Source organism: Pseudophryne corroboree, chromosome 1, assembly GCF_028390025.1.
Source record: "Pseudophryne corroboree isolate aPseCor3 chromosome 1, aPseCor3.hap2, whole genome shotgun sequence".
Classification (NCBI taxonomy): domain Eukaryota; kingdom Metazoa; phylum Chordata; class Amphibia; order Anura; family Myobatrachidae; genus Pseudophryne; species Pseudophryne corroboree.
Window position 1 is genome coordinate 437,713,323 of NC_086444.1, and position 17,910 is coordinate 437,731,232.

At 43.6% G+C, this 17,910-nt stretch overlaps 1 protein-coding gene across 1 annotated transcript in view; it reads right to left on the reverse strand.

Annotated features, from left to right (window-relative positions):
• Nucleotides 1–514: 514 nt before the first annotated feature.
• Nucleotides 515–17,910, reverse strand: part of SUPT16H (SPT16 homolog, facilitates chromatin remodeling subunit) — a 162,799-nt gene continuing 145,403 nt past the window's right edge. The window contains exons 21-26 of the mRNA XM_063913510.1: nucleotides 12,262–12,337; nucleotides 11,974–12,143; nucleotides 10,104–10,233; nucleotides 9,869–9,998; nucleotides 9,265–9,342; nucleotides 515–1,577 (exon numbers count right to left, since the gene is read on the reverse strand). Of these exons, the coding sequence (XP_063769580.1) occupies nucleotides 1,471–1,577; nucleotides 9,265–9,342; nucleotides 9,869–9,998; nucleotides 10,104–10,233; nucleotides 11,974–12,143; nucleotides 12,262–12,337 (691 nt within the window). The 3' untranslated portion in view covers nucleotides 515–1,470. The remainder of the gene's footprint in view (nucleotides 1,578–9,264; nucleotides 9,343–9,868; nucleotides 9,999–10,103; nucleotides 10,234–11,973; nucleotides 12,144–12,261; nucleotides 12,338–17,910) is intronic.

The following is a 17,910-nucleotide window of genomic DNA, read 5'->3' on the forward strand; positions in this document are numbered from 1 at the left end:
CAAAACATCAGCCAGAAAGCATAGGAGCTGAGAAGTGGTCTGTGGTCACCACCTGCAGAACAACTCCTTTATTGGGGGTGTCTTGCTAATTGCCTATAATTTCCACCTGTTGTCTATTCCATTTGCACAACAGCATGTGAAATTGATTGTCAGTGTTGCTTCCTAAGTGGACAGTTTGATTTCACAGAAGTGTGATTGACTTGGAGTTATATTGTGTTGTTTAAGTGTTCCCTTTATTTCTTTGAGCAGTGTATTAGTAATTGTACGTCCTTATAATTAAACAATGTCAAAGATATTTTGTATAATAATTATACAAACCTGAGCACAGAAATTTTTTAACAAAAAATTCCAACAAACATGTCAGCTTTATTTTTCTTCCTATGGAACTTTCATTTGTAGTGCTCTCACTGGTGATAATGTTAATAAGTAAATACATTAGAATCCTATCAAAATATGGGTCAAGTTAGAGCACTTTTGAAGCGGTAAATAGTCAAAACAGAACCCATACACCAAATGGCATTGTATCCCTGAGGAATCTCATTTTATTGTTTAGAACAGGACTGAACAATCCAAGTGTCATTTACAAGTGCTGCTCAACACAATCTGAGTGTTTAATAAAAATGGTCTGAAACTACCACAATCTCAAAAAATAGCAACCGGAAGGGGGAGAAAGAAAAAAAAAGGTACAAAAAGTTTTTATTTGTTTACATTTCTCCAAGTTCTGAAAAACACCATTTACACCTCACTACTAGAGAAAGGGAAATTAGAAAGAGGAAAACGCAGGTGGAACGGGGGGGGGGGTTAAATCCCCTTTAGCCGATAAAGAGGTGGAAGTGCGAAAAGAAAAGCAGCCATAGTGAGGACATACTTAGGTGATACTTTTAACAAGAGAACATTTTGTAAATAAAAAAAAAATAATAATAACATTTTACAAGAAAGCACAAGAAATAAGAAAACAGCAGGTTACTGAATGAGACAATGGAATTGGTCAAATGCACAGAGGGAGATAGGCAAACCACCCAGCACTATAGACTGGCCGGGCCATTTTTCTCTTTTTTTTTAACCATTAATCTGCTACACAGCATCACAGAGTCCATGGAGCAATGGAAAGGTTTATAAGTACAATGATAATGTAAGTTCAGGTAAAAAGACTTATTAAATGGGTTATGAAAATGCATTATGGTTTCAACTTTGACCAGTCCAGTTTCAAGAAAGCGAAGAGGAAAAGTAATAAAAAAATGCCATATTGGTCCATTTCACTATCACATAGCATCCCGGCAGTCTGTAGCAGCAAAAGCACAAGTGATGCACCGCAGACTCACAGGGCAAATGAATTAGATATTCTGAATTCAGGGAAGAGCTAACAATGAGGAATGAGAAGGGGGAGCGGAGATTTTCTTCAAAGAAAATAAACTAAAAAGAGCTTCAGAAAGAGTGCGAGTGGATTAGAGGGAAGTATTAATGTTGGGGTCACTTCCTCCTCTTTTTCGATGGAGTGGGAGCATGTCCATGACCCTTCCTCTTCTTACTAATAATAGTCTGTTCTTCCTCCTCTTCATAACGACTTTCACGGTCAGCTGCAGAGTAAGATGCACCATTAGACTTAACAAGCACAACTACTCCAAAGCACATAAGGAAAGCTACAAGAACTCAGAAATGTAATAATCTTGTTACTGAAAATATCCATTCCTATAGATTATCACCATGATTAACTTGAACTGGTTCTAAAAGGTTTTGTTTAACCTTTGTCCTCTTTCCTTTAGTTCTTTAATAATATAAAAGCACCCACCTCGATGTAGTATTAGCACAATCCAAACATATTACACACTAACACTGAAGAGAGACAGGCTGAAAACTAACAGTTCATAAACTTCAATCATAACTATTAGGCACGGCTGCTGCTTTATGAAACCATGCTGCCCATATCAAATTATTTTCTACAAGATTTCAGAACTGTATACCTCAATCCCTACAAATAAATTTCTCATCTTCATCTAATGGGAGGACACTGGAACATTGGGGTATACATAGTGGGTGGGATGTGTTGAAGACGTTTACTAGTTACAGCGGCCTCCCACCTTTTCAGGTAAGACAATAGCAGCTTGTACTAGATTGGGGATACAGCCCTCGTTAGAGACAGGAGCTGTCCCATGGTTCAGTAGTCTAGGAGGTAGAGCTCTTCCTGTACGTCACTTCCTCCTGCCCGCTGAATCCTTCCCCGCAGACACCAGCAGCTATAGTCTGCAACAGAGCAGGCTATTTCATGCAGAGTTGCTGGCCTTTTATTCCTCCCGAGTTCTCCTGCTCCACTATACTTTGTATTATAGTTCTGGGGTCGGGAATTGCATCTATACTTTATATCAACCAATGAAATTCATTTACTATTCGTGACAATCTTATTCAGAAAATGTTACACTATAGAAGTATGCTGTTTGTGTATGAACTTTTCAGTTTTCACTCCTATGCCAATCACTTTCTTCCTCCCTTTGTTCTTTAATGTCTGCCTCATTGATAATGGAAGTGTAGTGGCAAAATGTTTTGCTTGCTCAGACTAACTTTATAGAGGCTCTGTACAGAGAAGTCCGTCTGTGCGTCATGCGAAGTGGATGGTAAGTGTTCGCACTTGCCTGTCGGTCAGCTTCAAAGTGTTTCTTCATCAAGGGATGAGAACAGTCTTGCCTTGAAAGTAGCTATCCAGGCTCTATCTTCAGGGGTGGTCATTCCTGTCCAGAACTACCCAGAGTTGTTGGATTATTTATAGAACTCTGTGCCCCCTATGGAATCTAAGAAAAGGTTTTACCCAGATAAGAACATAAATCCTATTTTTTATTCCATCCACTAGGGGTCACAGAATGTCCAAAAGCTGTCCCCTTAAGGGCAGGGATACCCCTGAGCTGCACTGAGAACCGAACGCCCCAAAAGCTACATTCGAAGACATAAAAGGTATCAAAGGCAGAGAAACAAAGAAAAATGTGGACAGTACACTATGTGGCTGCTTTACAAAGCTGCTCTGCAAAAGCACCACACTGAGATGCCCAGGAAGCACTGACCGACAGGGTAAAATGAGCAGTCACCCCCGCCGGAACAGGGAGATCAGTCGCGGAGTAAGCGTGGCTGATAGCCACTTGGCCTAGATTTGTTTGGAGGCCAGCTAGTCACACAGGATCCGGTCTGAAGATCGACAGTGTCTAGGTCGACCACTATATGTGGACAGTCACTAGGTCGACATGTTTTCAATGTCATGGTTTGTAGGTAGACAGGTCAAAAGGTCGACATGAGTTTTACACATTTATTTCCTTTTTTTGAACTTTTTCAGAAATAATGATCCACGTGGACTATGATTGGACGGTAACCTGTGCCGAGCGCAGCGAGGCACCTTGCCCGAAGAATGGCGAGGGAAGCTAGCCATGCGAGGGATACGGTGCACTAATTGGACTTCCCAATCACTGTACGGAGAAAACGACACCAAAAAAAAATGAAAAAAAAAAAAATATGAAAAACTCATGTCGACCTTTTAACCTGTCGACCTAGAACATGTCAACCTAGAAACCCTGTCGTCATTCAAACCCTGTTGACCTAGACACTGTCGATCTAATGATCCACACCCAGTCACAGAATCTGACTTGCGCAGATCTCTGGTCCTGTCTATATAAATGCGAAGAGCGTTCACGACATCCAAAGTGTCTCTCATAAGCTGGTACCACAATCTCCAGAATGATGTGGAACCGCAATACAACTCTGGGTAGATAGCCCAACGAGGTCCGGAGAACAGCCCTCTCTCTATGAAAGATGAGAAAGGAAGAGCGACAAAATAACATGATCATGTCGGACACCTGCCGGGCCAATGCAATAGCAAGCAGGAAGACAGTTTTCCAAGTGAGCCAATGCAAATTCACTGTGGCAAAAGGCTCAAAGGGAGCAGCAGACTGTAGCACCCAAAGAACCAAGGACAGATTCCATGTAGGCACCAGAGAAAGAAACAGCAGCTGAGACACCTTGAAAAAAAACTAAAATCTTGTGAGAGCAATCTGTTTCTGAAAAAGGACTGAAAGGGCAGAGACCTGTACTTTCAATGAAGAAAGCCTAAGGCCTGCCTGTAGAAAAGAAAAGACAAGTGATCCTATGTCCAGTAGACCCGCAACCAAAAGACAGCTGGATGCAGTGCCCATTCGCTGGCTTAGAAAGTCTGCCTCCCAAATCTGAACACCTAGAATGAACACTGCAGAAAGAGAATTGCAGAATTTGATGGCAGATAAACCACTTGGACCATCTAATCTGGCCATGCACACACACACGTATGTGTTCATTATTGTTGGTAACCAATTAACCTACCAGTATATTTTTAGAGTGGAAAGTGAAGTGCCTGGAGGAAACCCACGCAAGTATGGGGAGAATATACATACGCCACACAGTTATTGCCATGGTGAGAATCAAACCCACAACCTCAGTGCTGTGAGGCAGTAATGCTAACCATTACACCAGCCATTAAGAGCTCCAGGACATTGCTCGGCAACTAGAACTCACAAGGTGACCACCAGCACTGGAATGTCTGCTGTCCAGACACTGCCCCCCACCCCCAAAGACTTGAATCAGCGTTGAGCAGGAGCCAATCCTGGATCCCTAACAGGCACCACAGGTGAGACCGATGCAGCCACCACAAGAGGGAGTGGCAAACCGCTGCAGACAGAATTATGGTCTGAGCCTTGATGTGCAGAAGCGACTTACTGCACCGGACAGGACTTCCAGTAGCAGAGGCCGGGAGTGGAACTGGACATATTCCATCATACCGAGCATGTAGACTAAAGTCCCTAGGAGACACATGCAAGCATGGAAGGAAGCCTGGTAAAGTGCCAAGAATGTGCAAACCTTGGATTGCAGGGCCTGAATCTGGTCTTCCGGGAGAACTCACATCCAACGGGTCAGCTATAGTAATTAATGCAGTACTGTAGATGCAGACACCTTAGACACAAATCCCAGAGTCAACAGCGGCTTCTCCCAAGTAGGCACTCAGACAACTACTGCTTGTACAGGAGTGGAGACCATCCTCCAGATCCTCGGCCCAGTGGCCAACAGCTTTAGCCACCGAGACGGTTGCCAGAGTTGGACGTGCGATACACGTTGAGGTAAGTTGCTTTAAGAAAGTTCTCAAGCTTCAGATCTGTCGGATTCTTAAGGGAAGAAGCATTCGGAATAGAGACGACAGATGACTTAACTAGGAACTAGTGTTGTGGTCTGATGAAACGTTTGAATCAGACTCATCCGCAGATAAGAAAGTACTGAAGCATGCTTCTTCCTGGAAGGTCCACGCCTGGAAGTCCTATACCCGTCTAGCAGTTGCTCCAACCCCTGCACTGACTGCGCAAACAACTGCATCCACGGAGGCGCCACAGTGGCAATATGGCTTGCCTGTAACAGTGGAACGTTGAATACTGGCGCACACGCCACTAGCAGGGCTGCCGCTGGAGCTGCAAGGCAGTCGAACAACGGAGACACTACCTACTTCCCAAACAGGTTCCTGAGTGGATGGCACGGCTGAAGGTGTCTCCCACAGCGAAGCAACGGACACAAAGTCCATCGTTGGCTGGATCCTGGTGAGAGAGAATGTTAGTACAGACTCTACAAGCGCATGGCACCAGAGCACACACCTCCTTGGGAGGTTTGTTCTTGGAAGACATAGTAATGCGGGTGGTCTTCTGTTTGCCGGCGGTCGGGCTCCCGGCGCTCAGTATACCGGCGCCGGGAGCCCGACAGCCGGCATACCGACAATTATTTTCCCTCGTGGGGGTCCACGACCCCCATAGAGGGAGAATAAAATAGTGTGGCGCGCGTAGCGCGCCACCGTGCCCGTAGCGTGGCGAGCCCGCAAGGGGCTCATTTGCGCTCGCCAAGCTGTCGGTAAGCCGGCGGTCGGGCTCCCGGCGCCGGGATGCTGGTCGCCGGGAGCCCGACCGCCGGCCAGCCGTAGTGAACCCAGTAATGCAATCCAAGTGCAAACCCACACACAAAAGCTGAAGTCAGAAGTGTATATGTGAAACAGGGTTGCAAAGTGTGTGAAGCGCACCCAGACATTAAACAGACTTTGTAGACAAAAGTGACTGGGACACGGACAGTAAATAGATCAAGCGTTTATTATCAGTACTTTGCAGTAATCACAGCACATGGTGGACCTACAGACACCCTTCTTGGCAAACTGTCCGCAAGTTCCTGAACAGCAGCAGGTGGTATGTTTTGTCATTCCACTTTAAGTACAGTGACCAACTGCGACACAGAAAAAAAGTGGAGTCTGTCTAGAACGCACCCATTGCTCCAATTCGTTCCAGAGGTTCTCAATGGACTCTGAGCTGGTCAGTCCAACCGGGTTACTGAATTTTCTGCATACCAGTCTGGCGTCGCCCTGGAAACCTGACATTGCACACTCTGCGATGATCCCAATTTCAAACTCTGTTAGCTCCTTCCGGTAGTCCATTTTATTAGCAAATCTAATCCGTGCCCCTCTATCCATTTTATACTTTCACAAACAAGTCTGCTGCAGTACCACACCATTTTGCTTGCTTGGGAAGGTGGGGAGAGGGGTCCAAACATTTGTCAACCTAGTGTAAATGGGTCAGCTATAGTAATTAATGCAGTACAGACATATCATGGAAGTCAACACAGAACTGCATGTGCATAGTGTGACAGTTATCAGCATGACACTCATACACAGGGACACCAGAACACTAAGTGTGTAGAATAAGTGGGCAAATATACTCAACAGTCCAGCTAGAAAAGTAGGAAGGAGTTTGTATAATAAAATCAGGCTGCTTTTGAGCGAGGTATGCAGGAGACAGGAGCCCAGCTTCTCTCTTGTTCCGAGCTGAGGCAGAAATGCAGTTAAAATGACTGCCAGCGTTTATGGGGAGGAGATAGCTTGAGACAGGCAGTCAACTGGGTTGCGAGCATGCTCAGGAGCAGGGCTAACAGGGGAAGCCTCTGGTATGGACCTCAAGGCAAATGTCCCCACTGTTGTAAGTGGTATCCTGTTCTATAAATGCCCTTGTAGTCTATGTTCAGAGCGCGGACCTCTGGAGCAGTCACTACCAGCACAGCCGTTGCCAAGGTGTCCGGCTGCAGGAGTCACCGGGAGTGGCATGTACAGACATCCCCTGAGTGGAAGTCACTGATATAGTCACCAGTGCAGCTGCCACCAGCGCTGGCTGTTGTAGCGGCTTTGAGAGCATCCTATAGAATGTCTGATACTGCCTGCTCAGCTGTAATAAAGTAACAAATTAATAAAGTAACAGGACCACCACCTAAATTAGCCCTCCTAAGAAAATGGTGCCCACTCCTATCGGCACCAAACAAACTAGCTTGCTGGTGGCTGGGTATAGCAGAGAGGGAGTCTGGGGCTGCAGGGAAAAATATAGTTAGACTCTCACCTCTCCAGGCTATAACCAGTGTCCCTGGATGGAAGAAGAAAGCAAGATGGGCCCTTCAACACCATTCTCCACCTGCAGACTGTTCATTAATGTGCATAGAAATTCAAGAAAAGTCATTGTGGTCTGGTCAACTGCATGAAGCAGGGAGAATTTATGGTGCCCATGGTTATCAGAGATGCCTACCTACATGTTACTGCAGGAGGGATACCAGTAACTCTTCCGTTTGTGCAGACTTCAGCACTTACAAAACCATGCCCTTCACTTATGACAAGTTATAACCGCCCACCTCAGTACCGTGGAAGGGGAGAGTCATCCCATATCTGAGTGATCAAGGCTCCCTCTCGACTTACAACTGGCTAAGGTGCAAGTGACAGAATTCTAGAATCACATGGTTGGGTCATACATTTTTCAAAATATTAAATCATTTTATTTATATAAAATGTAAATATCCAACCTGGTTCCATCCCACATGATGGTAGTCTTAGGGATGCTATTTAAGACCTAACTACTGTACAATGGGTATTTCGCCATAGGAAAAAAAAATAAGTCCCTGCAGACTATGGTCAGGTCTGAGCTGAAGCAGAGACTGATGTCTGTGCACTTCTGCATGGTGCTGTTGGGTAGGATAGCTTCCACCTTTGAGGTGGTACAGTTTTCACAGATTCCATTAAAGGGAGTTCCAGATCAAGCACCACTTAAGTCTGGCGCTGATTTCAGGAGTCCAGACCTTCCTGCAAGGAGTGCTCCATGTGATGATTCCTTGTGTTCCTCCTTTGGGTCCTTAATCTGTCATTGCAGAAGGAACTGTTCAAACCTTTGGATTTGATGGAACCGATGTTTCTGATGTGGAATAGTCTTTCTCCTGGCAATAGCATCTGCACAGTGTTTCAGAACTTAAAGTGCCATGTTCCTCACACCACTAGCTATACCCCAATGTTCCACAGTCCCCCATGAAATGAGAAAATAATTTACTGATAGTACAAAATTCCTACTGTCCACTACCAAAATCGGGACTACAGGTATAATCAACTCGTTCATATATTTTTTTTTTGTTTATTAAACACTGACACCACACCTATTTCCACCAATCTTATCTAGCTAGTTCCTTTACCACACCTGGGGGGCAGCCTTATGCGGGTGTGCGCTATGCCTTCATCTTGTTTACGTAAGTAGTGCACAATTTAAAATGTTCATTGACATTTTGGAACTTACATGAATGTTTTGCTTAAAAATACCTGTAACTAGAACGTTATCAGTCCTTGTTTAAGTATGTGTTGTTTAATCTATTTGCAGTACATGCCCAACTGTACTTGTGAGCTCTTAGGACTCAAACTAAAAAGTTTCACAATCCATGATGATGTTTTACAGTTAGTAGGTAGCAAAAATAAAAGTGGCTTTCCTTTTTATATATATATATATATATATATATATATATATATATATATATATCTCTCTGTTCCACGCTCTCTATGTACCCCATCTGTGTCACCCGTCTGTCTACCCCTCCCCTTTAGATTGTATGCTCTCACGAGTAGGGCCCTCTTCCCTCATGTGCATATCCTTTTTCTTACTTTAATATTCTTCAGCTGCACCAAATCCAGCAGTCTTCTGCCACCTGATACTTATTCCAGTGTCATCTGCTGAGGTAACTGTTTATTTACCCTGTTCTTGTCCTATACTGTCATCAACTGTAAGTTGCTGTTTTCCTGTTTATTTGTTTATGTACTCTGTAATTGGGCGCTGCGGAACCCTTGTGGCGCCATATAAAGGATAATAATTATTTGTATGGTCATCTTAAAACTCTAGTATTCTTCACTTTACAATACATTTCATCACACCAAATACTTACCTTTTTTAGCTTCTTCTTCTAGTTCATCCCAATCTTTACCACTCTCTTCATCACTGCCTAGAGAGTCCTCACTATAAACTGGGAATGGAAGGAGAAATTATATTTCAGTCAGCACCAGTTCATTTACCATTACCTTGATACCAAATGCCTCATTTATTGCATTACCAACAGTATCTTTGTGTAAAAACTTCATCTAAATACCCTTTACCCCTCCCCATGATACCACCAAACTAAATTACCATTGCGCATGATCTGTAGCTGGGCAAATGGCTCTACAGGCGACTCAGAGTTATACGTTTGTCAGACCCACTAGTTTACTTGCAAATGAATGGGCATAAATGGGTGGCAATGTGGCCTTTGTACATTTGCTAAATTAAGGCAGTGCGTGCATAATTGCAGGCTGTGCCAAGTGTTGCACCAGGTATAGGGTTGATAATGACTTCTACTATTTGAACAAGCAGATGGATATGGGCTGTGCAGATACATAGATATGTAAAAGGGCATATGGGAAAATATCTGCATTTTATTCCATGCACACAATGCAATTACAATTGCAGCTAATATGTGTGCAGCTCTAGTAATCCCCATAGTCTACAATCCATACCAGACTCTTCTGTTTCATCAGAATAATCTTCATCACTATCCTCCTCCTCTTCCTCCTCTTCATCCTCAGTGGGGTTGAAGGTCTCATCTTCTATTTCAGACTCTGAACCACCAGCTTCTGCATCACTGCCCTGAGGAACACAACAAACGATGTATTCACAGAAGTAAAATGAGAGAAGAACAGTGAAAATGCATATATTATTTTGATTACAAATGGAGTTCCATTGTCAGCTCACCTCTCCCTCTGGTTCAAGGAAAGACCAACCACCCTGTTCAAAGAAACCCTCCGGGTCATCCACAATGGTTTTCATGATTTTAGTCCAGTTCAATGACTGAACTCCCTCGGTGTACTTGAGATCACATGAACTGTGTGAAAAGAATACACTTAGTGGCAAGGATGTCAATATGAAGAGGGAGAACGGATACTGTTAAACTGGTAAATTAAGGCTCCCTCATGCCATGGTCAGGAAGCTATTGCTCTTCCTCTCTCGGTAAGCTCAGAGTTGAGCAGGCATCATTAAAGCAATGTGTGTTAGTAGTGGGTGGCAGGCGAATTAGGAGTTATTTCTCAATTATAGCAGAATAGGGAAAAAAAATAGTAAGATGCTGGCGCTACTGTATTCAAATATAGATGAGTATTCAATCACAGATGGATCCTCTCCGACGGAGAGGATCCAACATGTCAGTAGCGGGCAGTTTCCCCTCCCATTCCGACGATTCATTTCTGCCCTGTCTTATGGGCGAAAATGAATGGTCGAATACGTCCAGTTTTCAACAGCAGCGGGGTCGAAAACACATGGATGAGCAGAAGAAGGGCACTTCAATTGAATACTGAAGTGTCGGAAAGTTTCGATTATCGGCAGAAAGTGCCGTCTTTCCACCCTGTGGGAACTTCCTACTGTGATTGAATACTCACCATAGTTGTAATTACAAGATATATAATTCACTTAAAGATGGAAAAACAATGACGTGTTCTATTTCAGGACATGCTTCAGAATTTCATTAAAGGCAAAACCACTGTAAACACAGTAATTTACTCTTCAAGTGAGAGAATGTAGAGATAATTGTATTCTCAGGAATAAGGTCTTAACTGATGTATACTTTAACTGACATATTGTATATACCTTGCGAAACGGCTATCCCACTTCCAGCGATATTACCCCGCAGGATTAAAATAAATCATCATTATACATTTCCTTATGTAAGATTCCACAGCATTGGAATACATTTTGTAATCAGTGTACTACACTTCAGTCACTTCTAGCTTATACTATAGGTCAGTCCAAACCTCTCTTCTCTCCCTTGACAGTGGCTGCTGCTCTAACACTTTTCTTAAGCCTTTTACCTACAGATGTTGTCTTTGTGCATTTTTTTTGTTGGAAGAATTTTACTAGAGTTTTGGGCTCACTTAAAGCTCCCATAAGGCTTGCACAATGCGTTTTCCTAAACACACGTGGTTAGATGATGTTTTTCAAGAACTGGCACATAAATGGTACATTACAGATACACTTTTAAAAGTGATAGTCTGTTTGTGGACACTAACAATGGATTCTAGTATCATCCATGTTTTTATAAATTTTCCTAGGGTTAAAAAACGCATGTAAAATTAATGCCAGTGGGCAGGCGACTGACAAAGTAATGTGCTGGATGCGGATGTTGCTCTGTTAACGTAATTTACCGGGGCTAATTGTTCCACCGGGGGCTAGCTAATTAGCCCCGATAAGCCGCGGCACGCGCCGGCTTATCAGGGATTTTGTTTCACCTGTCTCCGGCAGGCGAAGCAGAATCCCCAGAAACAGCCCTGTTTTCGTCCAAAAATGGGGCTGTTTCACATGAAAACCACACAGGTTTCACTGAACCTGCGTGTTTTCGGGAGAAGGGTTTTGTTTTTTTCAGGCGATCCATCTGGATAACCTGTAAAAAAAAAAAAGAAAAAAAAAAGAAGATCAGAAAAAAGTCTGAAAAACGGCTGTTTTTCGGACCCGATGTTTTACCGGGGATAATTGGATATCCCCCTTAGAGAGAAGAATATTAATTAGAAAATTAGAACAGTTCTAGCTAAAATGGACAATATGCCTTTCACCATCTTCTCATAGATATACTCACTTCAACCATTCCTTGATTGGGTCAAGCGATGCCACAGGGATGGCATTAATCATTGTGACCTTCTTGTTGTAGTCTTTGTAAACTATGACCATGTCAAAGTTCTTCAAGTGAAACTGGACTCTCTCGAAATGTACAAGTTCCACCTCATCTAATGTTACAACAAATGGCGGCTATGGAGTCAAAGTAAACAAAAATGTAAAAAGCAGGACCATTTTTGGGACAACTCAACAAAGCAGAAGTCTGTATTCCAAGTTTGTATTTACGGTTACTCAAAGGTTGAAAACTCACCCATTCTGTGGTGTTTACCAGAGCACTGCTAGTCGGTTGCAGGAGACAGGTGCTTCTATATGGAGCTCCATTGAACCTGGAACATGGACACAAGATCTTTCATTTCAAGACAATAAGTGTATTGTATAAGTGATTTTGACCTTAAATTGCACATATAATGCAAGACCAAAAGGCTTGTACACATAAAAGTTAACACCTCCCAAAATTGTTATAGTCTGTTTTTTAAAGTGGAATTTTGTACACAGCATTAAATTAATTTCTCTGAGGCTGTAGAAATACACAATGGTGGGTTATGTTTCACCCTTTGGAGGAAGGATAATGGAAAAATATATGACGACTCCGGCCTATAACTTCCCTGTACCTTTTCAGCATACAACTTACACAAAAAGAAGAACAGAGACTACATATTGCTGAAAGGGTTGGCCCATGTTCACCTTAGCCTTGAAAAAAGCTAAGTACAAAAATCACCTCTTCACCTTCAACGTTGTAACAGTCTATATGATGTCTCAAAGCCACCCTAAGAAAAAACAACTGCCTGGAGGACCTCTGTACACGCCACATTCTGCTATGGATTTGTGAAACTGCTGTAATATTTTGAAAAAGAATGTGGGGATAACGAGATTTCCTTCACAAACCTGGCCACTGCATCTTCAAGCTGTACCACTGAAAAAGGGCCAACCACTATTAAGCGTGTTGCCAGGCCAGAGGGAGCAGGGCACAAAGCCTACGGAACAGGCCTATCTGATTGGGTGGCCTGATATAATGGGAGATCGACTGAGCAGAGGCAATGCATCTCTTCCTTTGGCCTCCTAAAAAGGAGCCATAGGAAAACCAAACTAAAAATTGAGAGGACAAACAGGACATTCAAAATAAGATCCTGGCCTCACGAGAAAAAGGTGAAAGATAGAGGTAGCCGAACATGGCACACTACTCTTAAAAAAAAATATAAAAACAAAAACAAAACACATTAACAATAGACATGAGACTGAGAAACTTGGCTAACCGAGAACCTTAAAAGGCACCCTGGATACAAATGAAAGATACAAAACGTAGTGGTGTTGACAATGTCCATTTCATTTAAGAAACATGGCATCAAGAGGCACTCATTTTCAGATAATCAAATTTTAAACGAATCGACCCTAATATAGATTATTTGGCCAAAGGTTGGATAATTGAATTTATAGATTTGCATAGTACGAGTGTCTAAATCAGAGACTGAACAGGTACAGCCCTTTTGAAGAATCATAAGAGTCAAAGTGGAATAAGCAACTGAACTACAAGCATACTGGGGAGACTTGCCTCCTGGCTCCAATGGTGTAAAGGAAGAACTAATGATTTAGTAACAGTTGAAAATATCCATTTCAAGTTACCTCCACATGCGTGCAAATTCTCCAACTTTGGGATGAAAGTATCATGGGCATGAGTCCAGGTGTCATCTGCACAGAAAGCCCCCTTGCAGAGGTAGATGACAACTGGGCAGACTTTGGTCATTTTAAAATATAAGATAATTCCCTCATGGTCAGGGTGCTTTCAGTAGCCAATGATGTTCACATAAGCCACTGTCATGACATGGTAGGTCTGACGTTAACAGTCCTTGAGGAACAATTTACAGACCCAGATGTTCTTAAGTGTTCCAGGAAGTGGATCAGTAAGATAATGCTTGATACCAACTCAATGTAACCAGCCAAAGGTGAACTTATAAAATACCACATTAACAAGACAGGCTTCATCTGAGGCAGTAATGTGACCCATGGAATAAGTGGATCAATTAGTGGTAACTAAACAGGATGAATCAAGACTAGATCCTGGAAAAGACTGGAGTAGAAGGCACGTGGACCACTGGAGAAATGTTAACTGTACAGGAGTTGTTATTCCAGCACTATTTGTTGGTCCTTTGAAGCAAGAGTCTCTAAAGCAGTGGTTTACAACACCAGTCATCCACTTATGTTCACAGAGCCTGTGGTAAACATTTAGCTGACTATTTAGAAAAGTCTTTAATGGTGGATTAAACGCCTCGGCACAGTCAAAAAATAAAATAAAATAAAAAATACACTGAATCTCCTGAAGTAGATCAGAATATTTATATATTGTACAAGTTGCAGAAGAGACCAGGGTCAATTAAAAGTGTGGACAGACTATATGTAGCTCAGTAATTCTGGTGCCATTGAGTCAATGGGATCTCCTATAAGCTTCACTGGTCAACTAGCAATGAGTCTGGCGAGATCTGAGAAGACCCAAGGTCATTTAACCATGTAGTGGTGAACATTCTATTGAAACACATCGGAAGTAGACAATACTTGAGGCCCACCTTCTCTTCAAGATTCCCTCTTTCTGGATCAAGTCACTGTTTTATAGTATGAACTATTAAAGATCTCATTAAGAACAGGAAAGGATTTACAGATGTCAATTTAATCTGGACACTTAACTGTATGAATCTTTTTCAGTATAAAGAAGCTTCTAAGTACTAAGTACTGGTTCAGTGACCAAAATTTATGACGTTGTTTTTGTGGGCACACTTGCTACAACTATTCTGCCAGTGGATGGAGGTCCACAGAAGGATACTATTGAAAGGGCAATGGTAAGCATTTAAGAAAACAGGCTTCCTCAAAAAAGTTGTTAAGTCTAGTATGACCATGGCTTTAGTCTGCAGTCTTACATAATGTAGGAACACAGACCCTTTATGAGGTTATGCAAGAGAAAACAAAATGTACTTAAAAGCAAGTAAAGCACGAAAGCATTGGGCAGAATGAAACTTCACAAAGACAGTCTGTCACCAAGATGAAGATGCCAACATTTCTACTGTATATCAGTTTCTCAGATTCTTGCTTCTCCAATTTGGACAGACCTCTTATCCACAAACCTGTACCAAAGTACTGGTAGTTCTCATGGCTGCTCTCCAGAAACAGGGATTCATAGTATGACCTTATATGGCTGATGTTTTTGTAACCAGAAACTGAGAGCAAGTGACATAAAACAGCTCAAGGGATGAAGTTCCGACCTACAGGAATATCGCTGGATTCTCGATACAGTGAAAAGCGGATGCCTTAACAGCTAGTCATAGGGCTATATGCAATTGCGGTCGAATTCCCGAAAATGTCGAAAAACGGGACATTTTCGCCAAAAAAAAAAAAAAAAAATATAGACAATGCAATTCAGTACTTTTCGTCAAAAAAACGGACTTTCCAAATTCGACTTTTTGAAATTCGACATTTGTCAAATTCGACATTTCTGCAATGGTACAAATGCGGCAATTCGACAAAAGTATATTCAATTGAAGTTTGTAAATTCGACAACAGTGCTTTTAGACAGTAAATTCGTCATTTTCAATCCGCCACACTTTGCTGGCGGAATCTAATAAAAAATTTAAAAAACATGTTTTTTTTTTTTGTTTTTTTTTTATTGGTAATAGCATATCTATTTATATTAGAAGGGATTAGGTACTTGGTTTGTCTATTTTGGAGGCACAAGTATTATTTATATATTTTTAAAAATATTATTTTTTTAAATGGAATGTTAAAAATCAGAAAAAAAATTGCGTGGGGTCCCCCCTCCTAAGCATAACCAGACTCTGGCTCTTCGAGCCGGTCCTGGTTCTAAAAATCCGTGGAAAAAACTGACAGGGGATCCCCCGTATTTTTAAAACCAGCACCGGGGCTCTGCGCCTGGTGCAAAAAATACGGGGGACAAAAAGAGTAGGGGTCCCCCGTATTTTTTTTACACCAGCATCGGGCTCCACTAGCTGGGTAGATAATGCCACAGCCGGGGGTCACTTTTATACAGCGCCCTGCGGCCGAGGCATTAAATATCCAACTAGTCACCCCTGGCCGGGGTACCCTGGGGGAGTGGGGACCCCTTCAATCAAGGGGTCCCCCCCCCCAGCCACCCAAGGGCCAGGGGTGAAGCCCGATGCTGTCACCCCCATCCAAGGGCTGCGGATGGGGGGCTGATAGCCTTGAGAAAATTGAAAGAATATTGTTTTTTCCAGTAGTACTACAAGTCCCAGCAAGCCTCCCCCGCAAGCTGGTACTTGGAGAACCACAAGTACCAGCATGTGGGAGAAAAACGGGCCCGCTGGTACCTGTAGTTCTACTGGAAAAAAAATACCCAAATAAAAACAGGACACGCACACCGTGAGAGTAAAACTTTATTTCACACATGTCGACACACACATACTTACCTATGTTCACACGCCGACCTCTGTCCACTTGTCCAAGTAGAATCCACGGTGCACCTGTGAATAAAATTATACTCACCTGATCCATTGTCCTGTGGTCTTTTATTATAATCCACGTACTTGGCAACAAAAAAAAAACGAACCCCCGGACCAGGCGGACTGAAAGGGGTCCCATGTTTACACATGGGACCCCTTTCCCCGAATGCAGAGACCCCCCCGTGACTCCTGTCACAGAAAGGTCTCTTCAGCCAATCAGGAAGCGCCACTTCGTGGCACTCTCCTGATTGGCTGTATGCGCGTCTGCTGGCAGACAGCGCATCGCAAAGCTCCCTCCATTAGTTTCAATGGTGGGAACTTTGCGGTCAGCGGTGGGGTTACCCGCGGTCAGCCGCTGACCGCGGGTGACCTCACCGCTGACCGCAAAGTTCCCACCATTGAATATAATGGAGTGGCTTTGCGATGCGCTGTCTGACAGCTCAGACGCACATAGCCAATCAGCAGAGTGCCACGACGTTGCGCTCGCTGATTGGCTGAAGGGACCTTTCTGTGACAGGAGTCACGGGGGGGTCTCTGCATTCGGGGAAAGGGGTCCCATGTGTAAACATGGGACCCCTTTCAGTCCGCCTGGTCCGGGGGTTCGTTTTTTTTTTGTTGCCAAGTACGTGGATTATAATAAAAGACCACAGGACACTGGATCAGGTGAGTATAATTTTATTCACAGGTACACCGTGGATTCTACTTGGACAAGTGGACAGAGGTCGGCGTGTGAACATAGGTAAGTATGTGTGTGTCGACATGTGTGAAATAAAGTTTTACTCTTACGGTGTGCGTGTCCTGTTTTTATTTGGGTATTTTTTTTCCAGTAGAACTACAGGTACCAGCGGGCCCATTTTTCTCCCGCATGCTGGTACTTGTGGTTCTCCAAGTACCAGCTTGCCGGGAGGCTTGCTGGGACTTGTAGTACTACTGGAAAAAAACAATATTCTTTCAATGTTCTCAAGGCTATCAGCCCCCCATCCGCAGCCCTTGGATGGGGGGGGGGGGGGAGACAGCCTCGGGCTTCACCCCTGGCCCTTGGGTGGCTGGGGGGGGGGGGGGGGGGGGGGGGGGGGGAGAGAACGACCCCTTGATTGAAGGGGTCCCCACTCCCCAGGGTATCCCGGCCAGGGGCGACTAGTTGGATATTTAATGCCACGGCCGCAGGGCGCTGTATAAAAGTGACCCCCGGCTGTGGCATTATCTGTCCAGCTAGTGGAGCCCGATGCTGGTGTAAAAAATACGGGGGACCCCTACTCTTTTTGTCCCCCGTATTTTTTGCACCAGCACCAGGCGCAGAGCCCCGGTGCTGGTTTTAAAAATACGGGGGATCCCCTGTCAGTTTTCCCCCCGGATTTTTAGAACCAGGACCGGCTCGAAGAGCCCGAGGCTGGTTATGCTTTGTGCTTTGGAGGGGGGACCCCACGCAATTTTTTTTC